This window comes from Lepus europaeus, chromosome 16 (genome assembly GCF_033115175.1).
Source record: "Lepus europaeus isolate LE1 chromosome 16, mLepTim1.pri, whole genome shotgun sequence".
Classification (NCBI taxonomy): Eukaryota; Metazoa; Chordata; class Mammalia; order Lagomorpha; family Leporidae; genus Lepus; species Lepus europaeus.
In genome coordinates, this window is record NC_084842.1 from 7,815,826 (window position 1) to 7,836,780 (window position 20,955).

Below are 20,955 nucleotides of genomic sequence, written 5' to 3' on the forward strand. Positions count from 1 at the left end.
AGTGTCTCTCTGCTTTGTGAATGAGTACTGCTATAGCTTGATGGGACACATTTCCATTCTCCCACAACGAAAGATGGCTTGGACTGACAATGTTGAAAGTCACTTAGGCTGGATGTGTATTTTTTTTTCAAACTGACCCATCATTTACCCTCCTTTTACTTATTTAAGTTAAATGCAACAACAACAACAAAAAAAACTCTACTCCATAAGTAGGGTAATACGTATTCCTGGCAGGTTGTGATATAGGATTTGGTCCTCAGTCTTGAATACTGAGTGTTTTAGTTAACTCAGAGAGTCTTCTTAATATAGGAAGTTGGATAACTTGAGGTGTAATAACTGGCTAAGCTCACGCTATATTCAGGAAGGAGACACCTCATTTAAAATGTTGGTAGTGGTAAGCAGAGGTCCATCTGTCCTCAGTAGCCAAGGACCTAAGCCGACCACTTCCTCAAGTCTGGTCTCCTCATAAGTGCAGAGTTCGGCAGCGGCTCCCAGGGCCCAGAGCTACCTTCACACAGGGCCCAGGAGAACAGCGGGGTTCCTGTGTGAACGTAGTCTATGGTCCTGGGGATGAGGTGTGGGGACCTACGCCGCTGACCTTGACGGACTGTTTTGAAGTTGAAGGTCTGGAAGCCACCTGTCAATGCAGAAGAGTCAATGACGTCCACGCCGTAGTCACTCTGGCTCCGTCTATAGAGGGTGACCCCAACAACCAGGACAGCCACGGCCACGACGGCAGCACCCAAGCCTGAGTACAGAGCAATGTCGCTGGCATTCTCAATGCCTGAAAGACACAAGAGAAGTCCTAAATGGCCAACATGGGCACAAAGCCAAAGCACCCTCCCTTGTCCCCACAAGACACAAAATGAATGCTATTGGATTTTGGAGCTAATGCTCAGAGAAAATGACATATGTAGCCAGCCACAGGTTGTATGCTGTTTCACACGATAATCATATTGCTAAAATGCCTTATATCAATCAAAACAATGCTAGTCAAATATCTCAACTGCATTAAGGTAGCTTACCATATAAAAAGCTCTTGCAGAAAATCGATTTTGTAAAGAAAATATTTTTCTAGTCAAAATAGACGACTCCTTATTTTAGAAAGTCATATTTATCTGAGAAGTATATTTATTTCCATTGAGGGAAAGAGAGCCCCACATTCAACGACAGAGTATGGGTGAAGTGTTCTGTGTCTCTATGACCTGGGCACATGCATTTGCAAAGAGTGGTCTAGGGCAGGAAGGCCACAGAGTCCACGAGGCAACAGAGAGAAGACCAGAGCGACAGGAAGTTTAGCTTTGGCACAAAACCATTTAGATTCAGAGAACACAGACAACAGCAGTCTGGGGATGTGCAACCAATAGGGCAGAATTTTTGGGTGAGATAGTCCCAGGTGTGGCGCTGTCCATGGTAAATGTTTTCTGACACCTTTCGGTGCTAGGCTCTAGGTTTTATTGTGGCTGAGGACTTGTCTCTAAGGGGGCACATGCTGTTTCTCCCATACCTCTCCTACTCCATCCTATTGGATGCATGAGCAAAGCAAAAATACAAGCGTTAGTTTGAATTTAGAATGTTGGGTGTTCCCCCGCCCCCCAAGAGATGCTGTAGCCGCTTCCTCCTTCTTTTCTTAGATGCACATGAGGGTGTGGTTCATTCCTGAAAAGTCCTAACGAGTACTGCAATTCAGCATAAGTGATTTATACAAAACAACATCAACTTAAAAGAGGCGTAATCTTGGAAAGTATGTGGAAATGGAAGGTGGCGTGTGCTAACTGCATAATTAATCTTCCTACAGATTATGTGGTAAGTACACTTAATGGGTCTAAAAGTAATTACGATGTCACCCTGTGTTGGGCTGAGAGGATAAAATAAACCCATCATATATTTACCTTGTAATTGCACAGCACTTACATGCGTTCATTGCACCCTAATATGGTACTTATGTTATCAAACGAGTAATACTAACCACACAAGCAAAGTGAATTTATTTTCAACAAAGTTAGTGGACTGTAAAATAAGGTGCTACCAAATTAAAGAGTGAACAAAGAAATCAAGCAGAACCAGTTCAGCAGGATAGTAAACATGTAAAAATAATGTGCAAAGGTGAGCACAATGGTCAAAAAGCCCCCAATATCTGCAAAGTCAGAGGTTTATCAGACACATTTGACTAACAGAACTTTGTGAAAGGTATCGAGCAAGAGGCTGTGAGTATGATCTCGGTTCTGACTTCATGATGGTCCAAGTGGGAGAGGGAGAGGTAGGGAGACCTCCTTCCCCGACCCCACCAGTAATGTACTATCACTACTGTCTACTTCGGAGATCCCATGGCTGCGGATCTCATATGGGGGCAGGAAGAGGACAAACCTCCACCTGCCTCTACCCCCAGAAGTTTCCGGGAGAGCACAATGACATCCTGAGCAGAGGGCACAAGCAGAGCAGATGCACCAGGCTGGGGTGTGCGGAGCAGCGAGAGAGCTCTGGATTGAAACCAATTAGCCTCATCCCCCCGTGCTCTCTCCAGTTCCTTGGGCATTGCTGACTGATGACACCATCACCTTAAAAGGTGTATCTGGGGAGAACACACCTGCTCAGCAAATGAGCACACACAGAGAAACAGCCTGGCAGCATACCCAATGCAGCTGCTCTGGTGCTGAGCTGGCAAAGCAAAGACAAAGACTTTGTTAGTCTCCGAAACACTCAACTAGTAACTTCTGGAAGCCAGGAGGATGGCCAGGGCGAAATGCTTGGCTTAAGGATGGGCATCATTGGACATGAATATACTAAGACAAAACTGAGTACCAGGGACAAGTCATGGTTTCCCCCTAAGATTTGCATGTTGCCCTTTATGTTTTCATGTTCTCACTACCTAGACAACCAGAATTCTCATTCTTCCTGCAGCTACAAATCTTGTTTCCAGGAAAGGACCTCACATATGCCTTCTGACCTAGATATAAATGTTTGATATGATTCAGCGGGCTTCTCTCTCAGGAACACTTGCAGCCTCTATTTGATTGACATCAAGGGAACATTTGCAGACTCTATTTAGATTGTGATTCTAAATTACAGATTTTTGAAATGAGTAGAAGGACCCTGGGGTAAAGTGGGAAAAGGAGGAGAGACTGGTATGGCTCACTCTGACATTGGCTGGGACTGCCTGATCTAAAGCCAGGAGCCAGCAGAGAGGGGCTGCTATTCAAAGAGAAGCAGAGTGGAAAGTATTTTACAAGAAAAATCTGTACTGGGAATTACCAAGTTCAGGACATATTAGTTTCACTAATTCAACAAGCGTTTGTTGAGGGCCAACCATGTACGAGAAATGAGGATGCACAGATGCACTCACATATGGCCCACATTCTCAGTGATTTCTCATTGGAAAGACAGATCCTGGTTCCACGAGCAGCTACAGAGGTACCAACAAGTCCTGAAAGCCACATTTTGCATCTTAAGAGATCCACTCTCAAATGCCCTTACCCACACTCAACTTCTCATAAAGACGGCCCACTATGCTGCTCTCTTCTTCCTACTTTTTCCCAAACTCTGTTTGTTGGAGAGTACGTCTCTTCCTCTCTTTTCAGCTCTCTGCCCCACCATTTTCTAATCGCTCTTTCCAATAAGGATTTCTGCACATTCCCCGACGTTTTAGTTTATGTTCAGCACTGGTCCTCAAGCACTTGAGGTTTAGTTTCACATTTTCTACCCTGGCTTCATAGAAGGACAGCTGTTTGCCTGTGGGCACCCAAACACTTGCAAGTTTGCCACTGTGGATCATCGTGTATGTGCGTGTGTGCACACACTCAACTCTTGTCAGAAGGATGTGGGAGAGCTGGGAAGAGCAACTGTTGCCCCTTTTCAGGAGAGTGGCTCCAGCAACGTGACCGCATGGGAGGCACTCCTCAGGGCCTGGTGGCTTTCTCTACATTGACCCCTGTTCTCTGGGCTGTCATTCATTCCCAAATCAATGGTAATTCATTTACTGGTTAGGTGGATGCTTGCTAGCAAAAGGTGCTGAGTGAGGGTCAGTGAAGAAGTTTGTGACACAGTAGTAGTTTGTGGAAAGTTGGAATTCAAAGAAAAAAAAAAAAGTTGAAATCCATGCATGGCTCTTTCATAATATACATTTCCCATGGACTTTCTGGAGACCCCATGTATATATGAGTTTCAACAATTTCATACCAAAATAAACTTTTAATGTTTATTTAAGAGAAAGAGAGAGAGAGATTGAGATCCTTTTTCCTCCTCTGGTTCACTCCCCAAATGCCCACAACAGCTGGGGCTGGGCCACGTCCAAGCCTGAACCCAGAACTCCATCCAGGTCTTCCACTTGGGTGGCAGGGCCCCACTCTCTGAGCTTCTCATTCTTCCCAGGCACCATGACCGGAAGCTGGATTGGAAGCAGAGTAGCCAGAACTCAAACCAGGCACTCTGATGTGGCATGTGAGTATTTCAAGCAGTGGCTTAACCCCCTGCACCAAACACACCCCAGAAAGTAAGTTTTTAGTTCTAGTTTTCCACTTACCTTTTGAAATACCTCTGTATAGTCCCAGTCCCACTAGGCTTCTTGGCCCTCTGCCTCTGCACACATCAGGGGCCAGCATATCCTCCTTCCCCCAGGAAGGGTCCAATCAACACTGCCGATCTACGATCTCACCAACTCTTACATCCCTTGTGGCTCCTTGCACTCACTTAGGATTATACTTTTTATTAATGATCTGAATGCCAGTGAGGTGATTTTCTCTGCTTAACTGCTGTAAACTCTTCAGAAGCAATTATACCTCCATAATTTCCCTCAGAAGCTTGCAAATCATTGTGCACACCTATTGATTACTTGATTGTCTGGATTCCAATGGTAGGAAGAGAAGAATTAAAGAAAACACAGTCTCAGATTGATTGTAAGACTCCTGACCTCTGCTGCATTTGAATCTACACATATACTTGTTTATGCCTGCCCTCCCTCTCACACTCATACAATGTGGCTGTTTTGTTTGGCCTAAGTAATTTTTGAACTGAAGCTTGGACTAAGCAGGCTGTTTTCTTTTCTGTGAGTGAAACATATTTCTTCTTTCTGTTTCATAAAAGAAGTTTTCCATGTTGACAGGTTACTGATGTCTTTCCTGTTTTCTTTATCATTTCTTTCTTTTATACAGGAGTTATAACAGCTTTTGGCAAAAGCTTGGAAGGAGCCAACATGTGCTAAGAAACACTGTGTGGAATCTACAGGTGTTAAAAAACCAGGAGTGTTTGGCCGACCCATGAAGATGTTGAGTAAGTCTACCCCATCCCATGTCAAGAGTGCCTGGGTTTGATTTGGCTCCTGACTTCAGCTTTTTGCTATCGTAGACCCTTGGAGACAGCCGTAGTGGTCCAAGCAATTAATTCCTCCCACCCACATAGGAGAGACCTGGATTGGGTTCCTAGTTCCCAGTTTTTAAAAATTATTTAAGATTTATCTATCTGAAAGTCTGAGTGATTGAGAGGGAAAGAGAGATTTTCCATCTACTCGTTCACTTCTCAGATGGCTGCAATGGCCATGGATGGGCCAGGCTGAAGCCAGGAGCTTTGTCCAGGTTTCCCAAGTGGGTGGCAGGCAAACAGGTCATCTGCTGCTGCTTTGCTGAGGCCATTAGTAGAGCCAGCTGCCAGCTTTGACCTCAGCCCAGCCTCAGCTGTTGTGGACATCTGAGGAGTGAATCAGTAAATAGAAGCTCACTGTGTGTATGTGTCTTTTCAAACAAAACACCCAAGGAACTGAGTGAGCAACCTCTTATATCCCGAGTGCTCAGAAACTATTGAGAAACGTACTCATTGCTAGAAAGGATGGACAAAAGGCTACAAAGATTAATAGGGAGGTGGAAATAAGGACCCTGGGAAGGAACTGTTTATGGGTTCATTTGGTCTGAAGAAAAGAGAGCTGTAAAGTGACCTAGGTGATCTGGAGCGCATGTAGGGTTTGGTTAAGAAAAGAACAGGCTCATGATGGGTGCTCAATGGCTGTTCATTTATGACACAGCTGCTAACCAGTTCTCTGCCATCTCTAACAAGGACTTCAAAGGCAGACCTGGCCTGTTATTACAGCAAGTGGGACTCGGGTTAGATGTTCAAATGACCTTTCCTCCAATGGGGCTTGTTAAAAAACTGAACTGCATTTCTGAAGGAGACTGTGAAATCGCCTTTCTGAGTTTCCCTAAAAAAAACCAGTAGGACTTACAATAGACTGTGAATATTTTATTTTACTTTTATGGTCCAAGCTGGCAAGAAGGACTAAATGACCTTTCAAAGCCCCTTTGAACTTCACAGTCTGTGTGCAGGTATTAACAAGTTTGCTGGCTTTTTAAATCATAATCACATCTAGTCGTTTATGGTAACCAGTGTCCCCTAGGACTCGATAAAAGGGCTGTTTACAGGGGTTTCCCTTCTTCCTTTTGCAGGTGAAAGACAAAGGAATGCCACTTCCTCCTGGAATTTTAACTCCCTTCCTTTGGCAGGGAATTAACTATCCATCAGATTGCAATCGTTTCTGCATGACTCAAAGATGCTACAGAGAATTGGCAGAGTGGCACAAGTACCTTTCAAGAGGTGACATCCCTTCCTACCTCCTACTAGCTAGTGACCATTGTGCCTACTTCAAAACAGACGGCAAACTGGGATTGTTAAATATATAGGAGGCAGTGAATGGCAAAGGCATCCACAGGATAAACTCTCACAAGGGGAGGCCTGGCAGAGGACAGCCAATGGAACACAAGGCACTCTGCAGCTGAGCTGGAATCCCACCACAAGCCAGCGAAGGGCCGTCCTTGGAAGCACCCTGAGAGCAGGCTGGGCTGTGGACGCTGAATTACCTGCCAAACTATTTCATTGCACTGATACAGCTGACATTATTGTTAGAGCTGATTATCCCATGTTGTCGTGGAGAAGCAAAACATTTTTAACATACCAGAAAATAGCCTTTAAATGGCCGGTCATGGTCAACTGTGTTGGCCAATTTCAATTATGTCTGAAATTCTTGGAATCGCTTAAGCCATAAACCAATCCACATCTCTGCCATTACGATTTCCTGTCCTCCACAATCTCATCATTGGTATGACAGTTGTTCTACTGTGGGAACCCATGACAATATCTGCAAAGTCTTAACAAGTGCTTGGTATACACAAGGCACCGTTCTAATACTCTTCACTTACTAACTTTAATCCTTCCAACAATCTTGGGAAAGTTTTCCCATTTATATGCGTACACTGAGGCAAGAAAATAGCTCACCTTGCACAAGGTTTCATGGTGGATAAGCAGCAGAGCTGGAAATAAAACCCAAGCTCGAGCATCAACGCTATTGATCACTCCCTACACAGCGGTTAACCTCTCTCTTCCTAATCACCTTGCCTGACTCCCTGTCATATGAGAAACTCAACAACTCCTGTGGCTCTCAGCACTACAGATGTGATCTCATTACCAGGAAAACTCTATGATATGAGGGCACTTCTAACAGTTCCTGGTGAAGGAAATTAAAAAAAAAAAATTGGTGCAAAAAACTTGAAATTTATTTACAACATGCCTTTTCCATGAACTTTGGAAGTCTCCTCTTATTCTTACCTTGTAGCTGATGACATAGGTTCAGGTGAGCAGCTGCTTCTCATAAGGTTTGAACACAGCACTCTTCACTCTCAATCTGCCCAACCAAGACGCTGCAAAACTCCAAATCTCTTCTCTATTTTTCCACACCTGCCCCAGGTTCACTTCCCTTTTGGAGGAAGCCTTTAACTATCCTATTTTTAATGGTATTATCAAAAAATGTTTCCTGGGGCAAGCATTTAGTACAGTGGCTTAACTCACCACTTGGAAGACCTGCGCCCCTTATAGAAATGCCTGCTTTCTCTCTGTGTGTGTCTTCTCTCTATAACTCTGCCTTTCAAATAAATAAACACATCTTTGAATGAAAGAAAGAAATGATTAGTCCAAGTCCCCGCTGTTCTGTTTCTCATCCGGGTCTCTGCTAATGCACACCGTGGGAGGCAGCAGCAGATGACTTAAGTACTTGGGGCTCTGCCATCCACGTAGGAGTCCTGTCTGGACCTCCTGGCTCCTGGATTCAACCTGCTTCAGACCTGGCTGTTGTGGCCATTTGGGGAGTGAACCAGCAGATGGAGAGACAGACAGAGACAGATCCTCCAACTCTCTTTATCTCTCTACTTCTCAAATAAAAATAAATAAAAATTAACAAAATGGTTCCTTGCATCTCAATAATTACTTTGTTCATATTTTATGACCACATAACATTTGTCATCACAGCAGCTACCCTAAACTTTGTTCCCTGTCTTCAAGACCCCTGCTTCTTACCAGCCCTCTTTCTTATTGCAAACAGAGGCTATTCTACGTGAGCTGGCTCCTCTGTAACTGAAATCCCTCTGTTCCTTCAGACATTTGCTTTTCCTTTTCTCTACTCCCTGAAGAGCTGCTCCTCTTCTGTGTCAGGCCAGCTCTGATCCAGCCCTTTGCTGCCTCTATGGGGACCTGGCCTCATTCCTTATTCTCTTTCAATCTTGCATCTTTACATTTTCCCTCCACATCTGAGCCTTGCCCTCCACCTACAAACATAGCCTAGTCACTCTAATCAGCTCTTCGGAAGCCCTTCCCTCAACTGATTTTCTGATCAGCTTCTAGCAGAGGCCACAGTTTTACACCGACTTTGTTTAAAAGACCTTCAAGCAATTTTTTTAAACACTAAACAATTCTTAATGTGTTCCGTGAACTCTTCTGCCAGTTAACCCTTGTCACTGTTAATAAAATAAAAGGAGCGAATTCATGTCCAACATCAGGAAAGTCTTTTAAGAAGTACAAAAAGTGACATTATGCAAAGAAATCTTTTTTCCAACTATTTCTCCATAAGTAACCACTCTTGATAGTATCTTGAGTCCTCTCAGAAAAAAATGCAAATGTCCTTTTCTTTTTCTTTCTTAAAATTCTCCATTTATACTTGCTTTACTATACTCTCCTTTAAATTTTTTTTAAAAAATTATTTGACAGAGAGACAAAGAGCTCCCATCCTTTGGTTCCCTCCCCAAATGCCTGCAATAGCTTAATAGCTGGGTTAAACCTAAGCTAGGAACTCCATCTGCCATACAGGTGGCAGGTACAACATTACGTGATCCACCACTGCTGCCTCCTGGGCCTGCTTTAGCAGGAAGCTGGAGTCAGGAGCCGGAGCCATGCATTGATACTGAACCCAGACACTGGTATGGTACATGGGTGTCTTAACTAGCATCCTTATAGTTAGACTAATTGCCCATCCCTGTACTCTCATCAAAGGACATGAAAGGGTACATCAAAAATTTCACAGAAAGTTTAATTACAAGATGTTTATTTCTGTGCAAAACAAATTTGAAACCCATGCCTATGAGGGAAAAATCTATAAAATCATACCATGAAAAATCTATGCATCAGTTTTCGAACTTTTTTGCACAAAAGTAAAGTTATCCTTTGATCTGCTTTGCAGTGAACCTGACATTCCCTTGTTTGTGACTACTTCACTCCTTTGTGCCACTGCCTAGCCACAGCCATGCTGCATGATCGCTGTAAGAATCTCTGAGTACTGCTCCTTCCCAGTCTTTCTCTGCCTGAATCACTGTTCCCATTTGCAGTGGCATCCCCAGGGAGGCTCCTTGTCTTACCCCACGCCACTGCTCTGCACGAATAGACAAGAGGAGCTAACCCTGCTCTAAAAAACCTGCTGTGTCTCTTTGATTCCCCTGGTTCTCTGACCTGCTTGTTACCTACTGCTCAGTAACTACCCTTCATCCTCCTAGTTCTAAACACAGGCTTTCACATTCCATTCTTGGCCCTCTTTCCTTCCCCTCTCCTCATCTAATTGGATAATCACTCACAGGCAGACAGTGCCAACTGCTCCCTGGATCCCAAACAGTCTCAGATTAACATCTCCTGCCTCATCTCCTCTCTAAAGATCTGAGCGCGTATTTCCATCCTGCTTACTGGACAAAAACACCTGCATCTCTTGCTACTTCTTAAATTTGTTATGTGGCTTATGGATGTGTCATCCCTACCTCCTCACATGTTTTCTTCTCCTAAATTCTCTTCTTCTGGCAGTTACACAAGACTTGACAACCAAGAGTCACCAATGGTTCTCTTGCCATGGACTCCTTCCCTAAACCAATCTCATACCTCACTGATTGCATTTCCAGTGCCTGCTTGCATATTAGTTTCAGTGGGAGACACTGCCTGACACTCCTATGGCGTGGTCTCCTCTGCCTAGCACCCATATCCCCAGTCATGGATCACTCAATTTACCTGTGGACTGCAACAGCATTGCCAGGCAGCGACTCACTGGGAGGCACAGGGTCCATTCTGAGGTGGACTTATCTTCCAGCTCAAGATACTGCATGTTTTGCCCTCCCTACATTTCAACAGCTTTAAACCCAGATCTAACTACATGGATCACATCCCTGGTCAAACCGAATACTTAGCTTTTCCAGTGGACCTTGTACTTCTGCAGGCTTAAACACACACACAAACACAAACTAGGCTCAGATTTTTTACTCTTACTGAGTGGTTCTCTCCTCCCAAATCTGCTCAATTGCAATCATTTTTCTAAATTTAGCATCAAGGTCATTTATTTTATAGGCCATCTCCTGATAGAATACATTCAGAGGTGTTTTAGTTTACATTTTTTGGAAGGTTAACGCATTTAGCAAATAAAAATATAAGATGCATAGCTAAATCTAAATTTTGTATATTCAAAGTGTATTCTTTTCTTATCTGAAATTCAAAGCTGATTGAAGGCCTTGTCTTTCACCTGACAATTCCATGTTGGAACTGGTGGAACAAAACTGTGCTTTTGCCTACCAGGGACACAAGTTGACACAGTCAAAAAGAACAGGATTTAAATTCTAGCACTCATAAAATTACTCTATTTAATTTCCTATTTTGAAAACTAAAGACATAAACTTTGATTTACAAAAAAGCAGGAGAGATGGGATTGTAAATTAATTTTGAATACTGGCCCAGGCTATTCGGATGCTGAAGAACATCCCGGTCTATCATTTGTCTGTTGTGTCTGTGTGGTTCCCAGGCACTTAATGAAAAAATCCCGTCATGTCCATTAAGGGGCAAAATTAAGGAAATCACTGAAAACGGTAGTAAGAAACGGCATATACTTATGAGAGGATTAAAAATCAGATAATAAAAAAAAGACTGAAAATGGTAAGAAAATTACAAATGTTGCACACATACATGGGTTGAACGGATTCACAGTTGGAATGACTCTGAAGAACAAAGCAGGTCATGCAATTTGTGGAAAATGATGTATTTCTGTAATTGAAAATAAACAGCAGGAGAGAAGGAAAATTGATGGACAAAATAGGGAAAAAGAAAAGTATTTTGGAGAGTGGTTGGCAGATCAGCACCAATGTCAGAGCCCATTTTCAGCTTAGGTGAGCCCCACGTTCTGTGGAGAATTTAAAAGAATAACTCCAAGACTCAGAAAATCCTGTGGGTGTTTCCAGGTGCTGAGCCCTCACAGGCTGGCAGAGAATGTGCAAGTTGGCAGGGCACCTGTATCTTCTGAGGAGCTGTCTTCCTGGTGGGGATCCTTAAGGATCGGGATCAACATCATTCTATTCTGGATGCAACCAATGTATTGGAGGACAGGACACAGGACCAGAATTTTCTTCAATGAGGAGAAGCCAGTTCTCTGGCTTTAAGGACACATTCAGGCCATGCTTAGGTGGAAATCATTTCTTTTTGTTCTTAAAGATTTATTTTATTTATTTGAAAGACAGAGTTACAGAGAGAGGCAGAAACAGAGAGAGAGAGAGAGGTCTTCCATCCACTGGTTCACTCCCCAGATGGCCGCAATGGCGGGAGCTACACTGATCCGAAGCCAGGAGCCGGGAGCTTCCTCTAGTTTTCCCATATGGGTGCAGGGACCCAAGGACTTGGGCCATCTTCCACTGCTTTCCTAGACCACAGCAGAGAGCTGGATCGGAAGAGGAGCAGCCGGGACTAGAACTGGCGCCCATATGGGGTGCCGATGATGCTTCAGGCCAGGGCGTTAACCTGCTGTGCCACAGCGCCGGCCTCGGAAATCATTTCAATGTGCATACATTTTGGTCTTTAAACTAATGCCTACACAGAATAGATGATTTTTAAAAACTATTACTTATTTACAATTCTTTTATCTACTTGAAAGAGCAATAAAGATTTTTTTTTTTTTTTTTTTTTTTTTTGTCATATTGGTTCATTCTCCAGTTGCCTAGAACAGGCAGGTCTAGACCAGGCTGAAGCTAAAAGCCTGGATCTCATCCATGTCTCCCATGCAGGTTTCAGGGCCCAAACACTTAAAGGAAGATCCACTGCCTCCCAGAATGCATTAGTAGGAAGATGGATTGGAAGCAGAGGAGCCAGGATGTGAACCAGCACTCCTCCGCTGTGGGATGCAGATGTCCCAAGTGGCATCACTAGAGTTGTTTAGAAGCCCAAGCTGTGCCAGGCAGCTGTCCATGTCTGACTTTCTCTGTACATGTTCTACCATCACCATCTGCCACCCTTCCCGGGTGCCAAAGCAACACGCCCATCAATCTTAGACTTGAATCTCCAAAACCATGAGCTACACAAACTTTTTATGTAGTTACCTTAAATATGTCTTATAGTAATGAAAAAAAGCTTCTACACAGTAATATAAGAGGGAATGTTCTTGATTTTTCTCTTTAATGGTAAAAACCTAGAGATGATGTTGCAGAAAAACAAGTAGTATAATTCAACTGATGCTTACTGAACACGTACTACATACTAGAATATGTGGCATATCCCTTCTAGAATAGGGATAGTGATCAGTAGGAAGACCCTACAGTGCAGAGTAGTTGGCAGGGAGGTTGTTTATCACATGGGGAATCCAGAGCAGTACAGAGGCAGGGAAAATCCAGAGCAGACTTGGGTGAATGGCTTGACATTGGGGACAATTACAAGGACAACTAACCCAGATTTGGGGCGGAGGTTGAAGGCTTTACAGAAGTGACATCTACACTGAACGTTGAAAGCAGAATCAGCTAACCAGATGCAGTATTAGGTGGAGTGAAAGAGTTTTCAGGAAGAAGAAATCCATAATATTATGTGTCAAAATGGGCATGGGGCTGAATGAAGCAGTTGTGTTTGGCAGAAGAATACAGCAATGAGGAGAGCAAGGAAGCAAAATACCTAATGGTTAGCTGATTAAAGTTTGCTGATGTAGGGGGCCAGCACTATGGCTCAGTGAGTTAAGCCGCTGCTTGGCATGCCTGCATCCCAAAGCAGAGTACCAGTTTGAGCCCAAGCTACGCGGCTTCCATTCATTTCCTGCTAATGCACCTGGGAAGGCAACAGAATATGGCTCAAGTACTTGGGCCCCTGTCACCTGGTGGGAAACCCGGATGGAGTTCTTGGCTACTGGCTTGGGCCTGGCCAGGACGTGGCTGTTACAGCCACCTAGGGAGTGAGTCACAGATGGAAGATCTCTCTCTCTCTCTCTCTCTGCAGCTTTGCCTTTCAAATAAAATAATTTTTTTTCTAAAATAGAAGCTAGGGCTGGCACTGTGGCATAGCAGGTAAAGCTGCTGCCTGCAGTGCTGGCATCCTACATGGGCACCAGTTTGAGTCTTGGGTGCTCCACTTCCAATTTAGCTCTGTGCTGTGGCCTGGGAAAGCAGTAGAAGATGGCCCAAGTCCTTGGGCCCCTGCACTCACGTGGGAGACCTGGCAGAAGCTCCTGGCTCATGGCTTCAGATTGGTGCAGCTCCAGCCATTGTGGCCAATGGGGGAGTGAACCAGCAGATGGAAGACCTCTCTCTCTCTCTCTCTCTGTCTCTCTCTGCCTCTCCTTCTCTCTCTGTGTAATTCTGACTTTCAAAATAAATAAATCTTAAAAATAAAAAAATAAAATAGAAGCTGATTATGATTAAAAGAAGAAAGCTGAGACAACATCATATACATATTAAAGGCTTTGGGCTTCAATCTGAATGGTTTACACAGGATGGTGATATGATTAAAATGTATGTTTTAGAAAGATCAGGTCAACTGATGCAGGGTAAGACTGGATGCAGAGAAGCAACTGTGGAAATTGCCATGGCAGTGAAGATGGCCTAGGACACCACTATCTTTTCCCAGGGTTTTTCTCTCGTTGTCCTGGCTGCTACTCTTCTTGCTTCTCTACAGTGACTTCTGACCTCCTTGACATCCAAACGCCATGTCTTCAGGGCTCAGCCTCACATCTTTCTCTTCTCTATCCAGATTCCTTCTCCGGTGATCTCATCCAACCTCATGGATTTAAATATCCTCTAGACACTAATAGCTGCAGATTTCTGTCACCAGCCAGGACAGTCCTATGCCCTCCGGACACATTCATTCAAGTGCATACTCAAACTCTCCATTTACATGTTTAATAAGGATCTCAAATTCTTGATTCTCCCTCCAGGTTTGCTAGCTCAAGGTTGCCCAGACAACTCCCTTCTTCCAGTTGCAAAGCCAAACTGTTGGAATCATTGCTAATATTTCTCTCATACTCTATATCCAATCCATTTGCAAATCATTTCGCCTCTGCCTTCAAAAGATACTCACAGTATGACTGATTATTATAATTCCTATATTTCTATCAGGCCCAAACCACAGTCATCTAGAACATGAATTATTCCAATAGTTTGGGTTATAACAGATTGCTATGGCAATAGGTCACTGCAACTGACCTTCTTGCTTCTTCCCAGGTCCTGCACGGGTTTACACGCAGTGCATAAGTCAGAGTTTACTTTTGGAAATACTAGGTTTTGGCACTCTGAAGGAAAATCCTCAGTGACTTCCAATCTCCCTGAGAATGGGCTGAAGCCCTTACAATGGTCTAATCATGCACTTGGGAGTTTTCTTTGTAACCCTTTTTTCTCTGACCTTAGAAAAGGCCACTGGCCTGACCACACTGTGCTAGAAACATTGGCCTCTTTGCCTTGTCTTAGATATTTCAAGTAAGCTCCCACCTCCCAGCCTTTGCATCCTGCCATTCCCCCTTTGGCCAGTGCTCTGGAATGTTTCGTGTCTCTTCTACAGTGTAATTTTATTACAGCCATCTTCCCTGAACACCCCACACTGGAAATCAACAGTCCCCTCAACCCTGCCAAAGTCCCTTGCCCTCCTTGCCTTCTCTTCACAACACTTCATCCCATGTGCATAGCACTAAGCACTCTACATTGTCTTTTTTGCATCTGTATTTCTCTCCTCACTTAGACTGTGGGGTTTATGGAAGCAGAAATTGCATATATTTTTCTCAGTGATGACTCTTCATGTCCTAGAGCATCTACTAGTACCAGGTAAGCACTCAATAATTATCTGTGGAGTGAAGGAAGGGATGGATTAGAGTAGAAACAGAGAAAGGCAGATGAACTGCAGATCTGCTTTAGTGGCAGAATAATCCAAGTGTGGTGATTTTGGTGGTGGAGGTGGGGATTAGCAGGAGAAAAAAGAGGATAAAGGGGACTTCGAGGTTGTCCAAGTTTATGTCCAGACAAGTGAACTGATGGTAGACTGTACTGAAATAGAGAAGACAGTTCACGAATGGATTAAAGGGTCAGAGAAGGATGAAATGTTTCAACTTGGTATGTCCTAGAGACAGCTGACTCTGGTCCTACTGCTTGGATTCCTAGTCTCACTTCTGTTGGACACAAACCACCAAGTGGAAGAGAGCAAGACAGGATGTGCAGCACTGGGTTCTGGGCCAGGAAAAGCTAGATGCTCTTCACCCCCATGGTGAACTTGCCAGAGCAGCCCCTCCTCAGCTCACAGCCTTTCTGAAAACCACATCCTCTAAGGCTCCAAGGAGTCTCTTTGTCTGAACACAACCATTTTTCACTCTGACTCTGGGGGTGCGTGTTTGCCATTCAGAACCCACTATATTTTACAGCACCTCCTGACATTGTTACACAACATTTATTGAAAGCACATTTGATGGTAATGAAGTTTCTATTAACTATGATTAAATCTCATAAAGCACCTGAAGATAATTTAAGATGTGCAGAAGCAGAAAATGAAACATTCGGTTTAGTACATTAGGAAACGTAATTGATTAAATTATCTCATTTACAATAAGTGCTTTCATGAGCTATGCAGTGCACACATTTCCCCCAGTTTGTCATTATGATTTGCCAACAGATATCTTAAGACTTCACTGTCTTTTTATTCCTCTGCCCACCCGCTCACGGAGCACCAAGTGCAAAGCTCTGAGAGCTATTTTCTACTCGGCAGGCCTTGCGGAGGATCGTGTGTACAGCTATATATAGGAACAGGTTGTTTCTCAATTATCTTCATAATTGACTTTGATTTTGCATCAGTGATGATTCATGTAGTCTTAAACGAAGCCCCTCTTCCTGAACCACCATAGCCTGGATTTGTATAATGCACTCCTAACCATGCAGCGTACAGAACGCCGACCGCATTCCCCGGGGAGCCTTTTGCAATCACATTGATTCCGTTAAGGTTTTATTTTTAGGGAAATCACAAATTAAAACAGTTTAAGCGATTCCACTGCAGTATCCAGCAATTAAGCATGGTGCTCGGGAGCGAGGACCTCAAGCAAAAACTAATTCAGGAGTCCCTGAGGAGCTGGAAATAGCTTCTCTGGGGTTTATGGCTGGAAGTACAGATGTAACCAAATTAGGATGGCACAGGACTCACAAACTAAGCATGAAATTAATTTTAAAAACACACACATGCATTGCTAGGTAACTCTTACGCGGGCCCCCACATGGATACCTGTGGCTGGCTTGTGCCGCCCAGCAGATCTGCACCCTGAGTTAGCAGAACTTTAGCTACCATCAAATGTGCTTTCAGCAGCTACTGTGTGAGGATGTGAGGCAGGCATCTAAGGAGAGAGTCCACCTGCCCAGCTGTCACCCTGGGGTCTTGACACAGGCACGGACACATAGCCAGCAATCCATCGCTTTCTATTGTCACTCACCATGCACATGCGCACAGACACAAGAACACAGCAAACACAGCCAGGTTCCCCTAGCCTCCGGCTTCCTCTAAGTTCCAAGTCCAGCATGCACGGTGTCAGAAGGCACCACCACTGTTCTGATGGTTCCTCAATGAGATGACAGCAGGGCAAAGGAGTTAAAGTTTGTTCTGTTGTTTTATGGAATTCTCGGACACGTTAGTAAAGGCATCTGTCTGGGTCGACGCTGCCTGGAGCGATATCAGGAACTATGAACAGAAGGGCGTGACTGGATCTTTCTCTCGTGGCTCAAGGTAATTATTTCTGTCTGTCCTCACGGAGGTGGAATTCTCTCACAGACGTTAGCTAATGAAAACTATTAACTTTCCCAAGCTCTCTGAATTTTAATATCTCAGCATTTAAAAGCTCAAAAGTCGTTCACTGGAAACGGAAATGAGAGACAGTGGCAGAGAGAGGCATCCTTCTCTAACCAAACCAGGCAGGCTGCTCTCTCCCTCCCAGATGGAGAAGAGCTGTGCTGTCGCCGCCCTTAGGTCCTGAGGTTTCCCTAGATGCCTCACCTCGGGGCAGGAGAAGGACGTGGGGAGCACATTAGCAGGTGGGTTCTCAGGAGCTTCCACCAGGCTGTGGAATTCATTTGCTCTGTTCCACGCTGGGGGCACCTGAGGCGTCATCACAAAGCCCAGGAAAAATGCATATTATGAAAGAACTACACATTGATGCCAACTGGGGGTGCACTAAAGCCTAAAGCCTATCCCCTCATATATATATATATTTTTATTTGACAGAGTTAGACAGTGAGAGAGAGAGACCAAGAGAGAGGTCTTCCTTCTGTTGGTTCACCCCCCAAATGGCCCCTACAGCTGGTGCTGCGCCAATCTGAAGCCAGGAGCCAGGTGCTTCTCCTGGTCTCCCATGCAGGTGCAGGAGCCCAAGCACTTGGGCCATCCTCCACTGCCTTCCCGGGCCACAGCAGAGAGCTGGACTGGAAGAGGAGCAGCCGGAACTAGAACCCAGCGCCCATATGGGATGCCGGCGCCGCAGGTGTAGGATTAACCAAGTGAGCCACGGCGCTGGCCCCCATCCCCTCATATTTAACACATTCAAGATTCTGACATTTGCGGTCTCGGAAACTCTGAAGAGAGAGGTTCTCAGCCCAAGCTGCGCATGGGAATCACCAAAGGAGACTACAAACAAAACAAAAGGTCCCTGGGGCTGGCACTGTGGCACAGTAGGCTAAGCCACGCCGGTGATGCCAGCATTCCATACCTGAGTGCCTCTTGGAGTCCCAACTGCTCCACTTGGATCCAGCTTCCTGCTGATGTGCCCAGGAAGGCAGAGGATGGCCCAAGTGCTTAGACCCCTGCCACCCACATGGGAGACCTGGAGGGAGTTCCAGAACCCTAGCCTAGGCCTGGTCCAGAACTCGCTGTTGCAGCCATATAGGCAGTGAACGAGCCGATGGGAGATCTCTGTTTCGTACTCTCCCTGTAGCTCTGCCTTTGGTATATGTAAATACGTATGCACAACAACAACAACGAAGATTCCCAAGTTCTAGCCTAGTCTTCACCCCAAATTCTGATTTCGAACAGGCTGGGAACTGGGGTGTTTTCCAAGGCCTCCAGGTGATTCCAAAGTGCAGTCAAGCCCAAGACCCCAGGCTGCCACTCAGTGCAGCCACACTTCCCCCAAATCCACATAACGCATGCAATGGAGACACCGCAGAGCCCCTCGGGAAGGAAGCCTGAATGATGTGGGGGGAGGGAGGCTCGGAGAAGGGGAGCTCAAGCCGGCACCAGCATGGCACCAGCACCAGCACCAGCACCCTCCGTTCCTAATTGTTTTTCTGGGGAACCTCAGGTCCTCTGCACAGCAGCCGTGGACGTCACCGCAGCTAAGACCCTGGGCTGTGTGGAGCCAGCCTTCAGCCCAAAGGCGCCGCTCATGACAAATGTTTATGAATTGTAATACTATCAATCTCTTCGGCAATCAGAATCCTAGCTGACATGGCAGAGCAATGGACTTACAGGCAGAAAGAATCGAGAGCAGAGATTTTACTGCGGGGGAGGGAAGAGGTGTGCATATTTCTTTCTGATTTAAACCTCTGATATGTGACTCCAAACTCAACGAGGACCAACCCCGAGAGCCCTTTCACTGGAACTTCAGTTCTGCTTGGTTCCTAAGCAAATACAACAGACAGGCAGCAAATAGGAGAATAAATTATATTCACAAGAGGAAAAATAACTTACTTTGGGGTTTTATTTCATGAAGAGGTTTTTTATCTAAAAGAAAGAAAGAGAAAGAGAAAGTTGCATTTAATAAGTTTACAAGTGGCAGATGTATTTCCTATATCAGTCTTATCTCCCTGGATAAATGAAACATTTTATCCATTTTTTTTTGCAAATATGGATTGTTTTGCCGTGCCTTTTCGCTTCCATTCTAATTTTTTATTTGCCTGTTTTGAAATATTTTTCTACAATGATGACTTCATTTTTTAAAAATTTATTTTCCCCTCCGGTTTCCCGGCATTTTTTTCCTCTTGCATTGACTAGATTCTATCAGCAGGATGAGAGCAGTTTGCTTGCAGCCTGTACCTTTTTTATCTACAGTCAGAGGCTTGCTCACGTAAGGGAAGCCATCACGCTGTAGGCGCCGATAGAAAAATGAATCAGTGAATACATACTTAAAGGGATCCTGCAAGGGTCTGCAGGATCCAAGGCAGGGATCAAAAAGTCCCCAGCTCTGCCTGTGTCCCCATTCTCACTGGCTGTGGGTGCAGGCTTGGGAGCAGCTCAGATGTCTGCCCTAAGAAAGCCCTTTTCTGTTTCTCATAGCCATTATGTCTTTTTTTTTTTTTTCTTTTTGACAGGCAGAGTGGACAGTGAGAGAGAGAGAGAGACAGAGAGAAAGGTCTTCCTTTTTTTGCCGTTGGTTCACCCTCCAATGGCTGCCGTGGCCAGCACGCTGCGGCCGGTGCACTGCGCTGATCTGAAGGCAGGAGCCAGGTGCTTCTCCTGGTCTCCCATGGGGTGCAGGGCCCAAGCACTTGGGCCATCCTCCACTGCACTCCCGGGCCACAGCAGAGAGTTGGACTGGAAGAGGAGCAACCGGGACAGATTCGGTGCCCTGACCGGGACTAGAACCCGGTGTGCCGGCGCCACAAGGCAGAGGATTAGCCTAGTGAGCCGCGGCGCTGGCCGCCATTATGTCTTAAAATGTGTGCCGTCTCTTTCAAGGGAAGAAATGGCATCACATCGCCATAGCACATATGAGGGTAAAGAGCAGGTGGGTAAAGACTGAAGACCTCAGCAGCGGCACCAGGTCCGAGCTCAGGAAAGGCATCGATACCAGCTCTCCCCAGCGTCCTCCAGCCACCCTCTCTCCTGCCCCATCTTGAATCTTGCAGGTCATGCTGAGACTTGATGCCTGTGCCTTGTCCCTCTAAGCCCTACTCTCCCAGCCACTGTCCCATGATGGGCAGAGATCCTGGAGAGGACGACCCTGCAGGGGCCAGGCCAAGAGGAGCCAGAAGATCAGCATGGTGTCCGTCCCTCCGCCAAGTCCCTTCCAAGGGCTTAGGTGGAACCCTCAGACAACAAGAATCAAGGCCGGCTGATGGCTCATTGCTCACCGACTCCCACAGTGGGAGGGGACGTGGAACGGTCACCCGTGCAGCCCCTTTCTCTGTCTGCTGAACGAGGAGCCCCACGGGGCGAGACTGTCACTTTGGATTTTTAGATTGAATCCAATCTCACACAGTGCACATTAGAGAACTTCATAAATGTTATCCCAGCACCTGCATCCTAACTCCTCCCAGGCAGACAGACCCAGCTACACTTCAAATTTGCCTCTTCTCTAACTCACCCTTGCATTTAATGATTTTAAGAGAAAGGCTTTGTGGTACTTAAAGGGGAAGTGTGCTTTAAAAAATATTTGAGAGAGACAGAGACAGACAGACAGACACAGAGAGTGCTTGCATCTCCTGG

At 45.2% G+C, this 20,955-nt stretch overlaps 1 protein-coding gene across 2 annotated transcripts in view; it reads right to left on the reverse strand.

The window, feature by feature from the left end:
• UNC5D (unc-5 netrin receptor D) overlaps nucleotides 1–20,955 on the reverse strand; it is a 564,017-nt gene that overhangs the window by 69,861 nt on the left and 473,201 nt on the right. The window contains exons 8-9 of one of the 2 annotated variants that reach the window (XM_062213085.1): nucleotides 19,219–19,251; nucleotides 599–784 (exon numbers count right to left, since the gene is read on the reverse strand). In XM_062213085.1, coding sequence (XP_062069069.1) covers nucleotides 599–784; nucleotides 19,219–19,251 — 219 coding nt within the window. The remainder of the gene's footprint in view (nucleotides 1–598; nucleotides 785–19,218; nucleotides 19,252–20,955) is intronic. The other variant, XM_062213086.1, reaches the window with a different exon arrangement.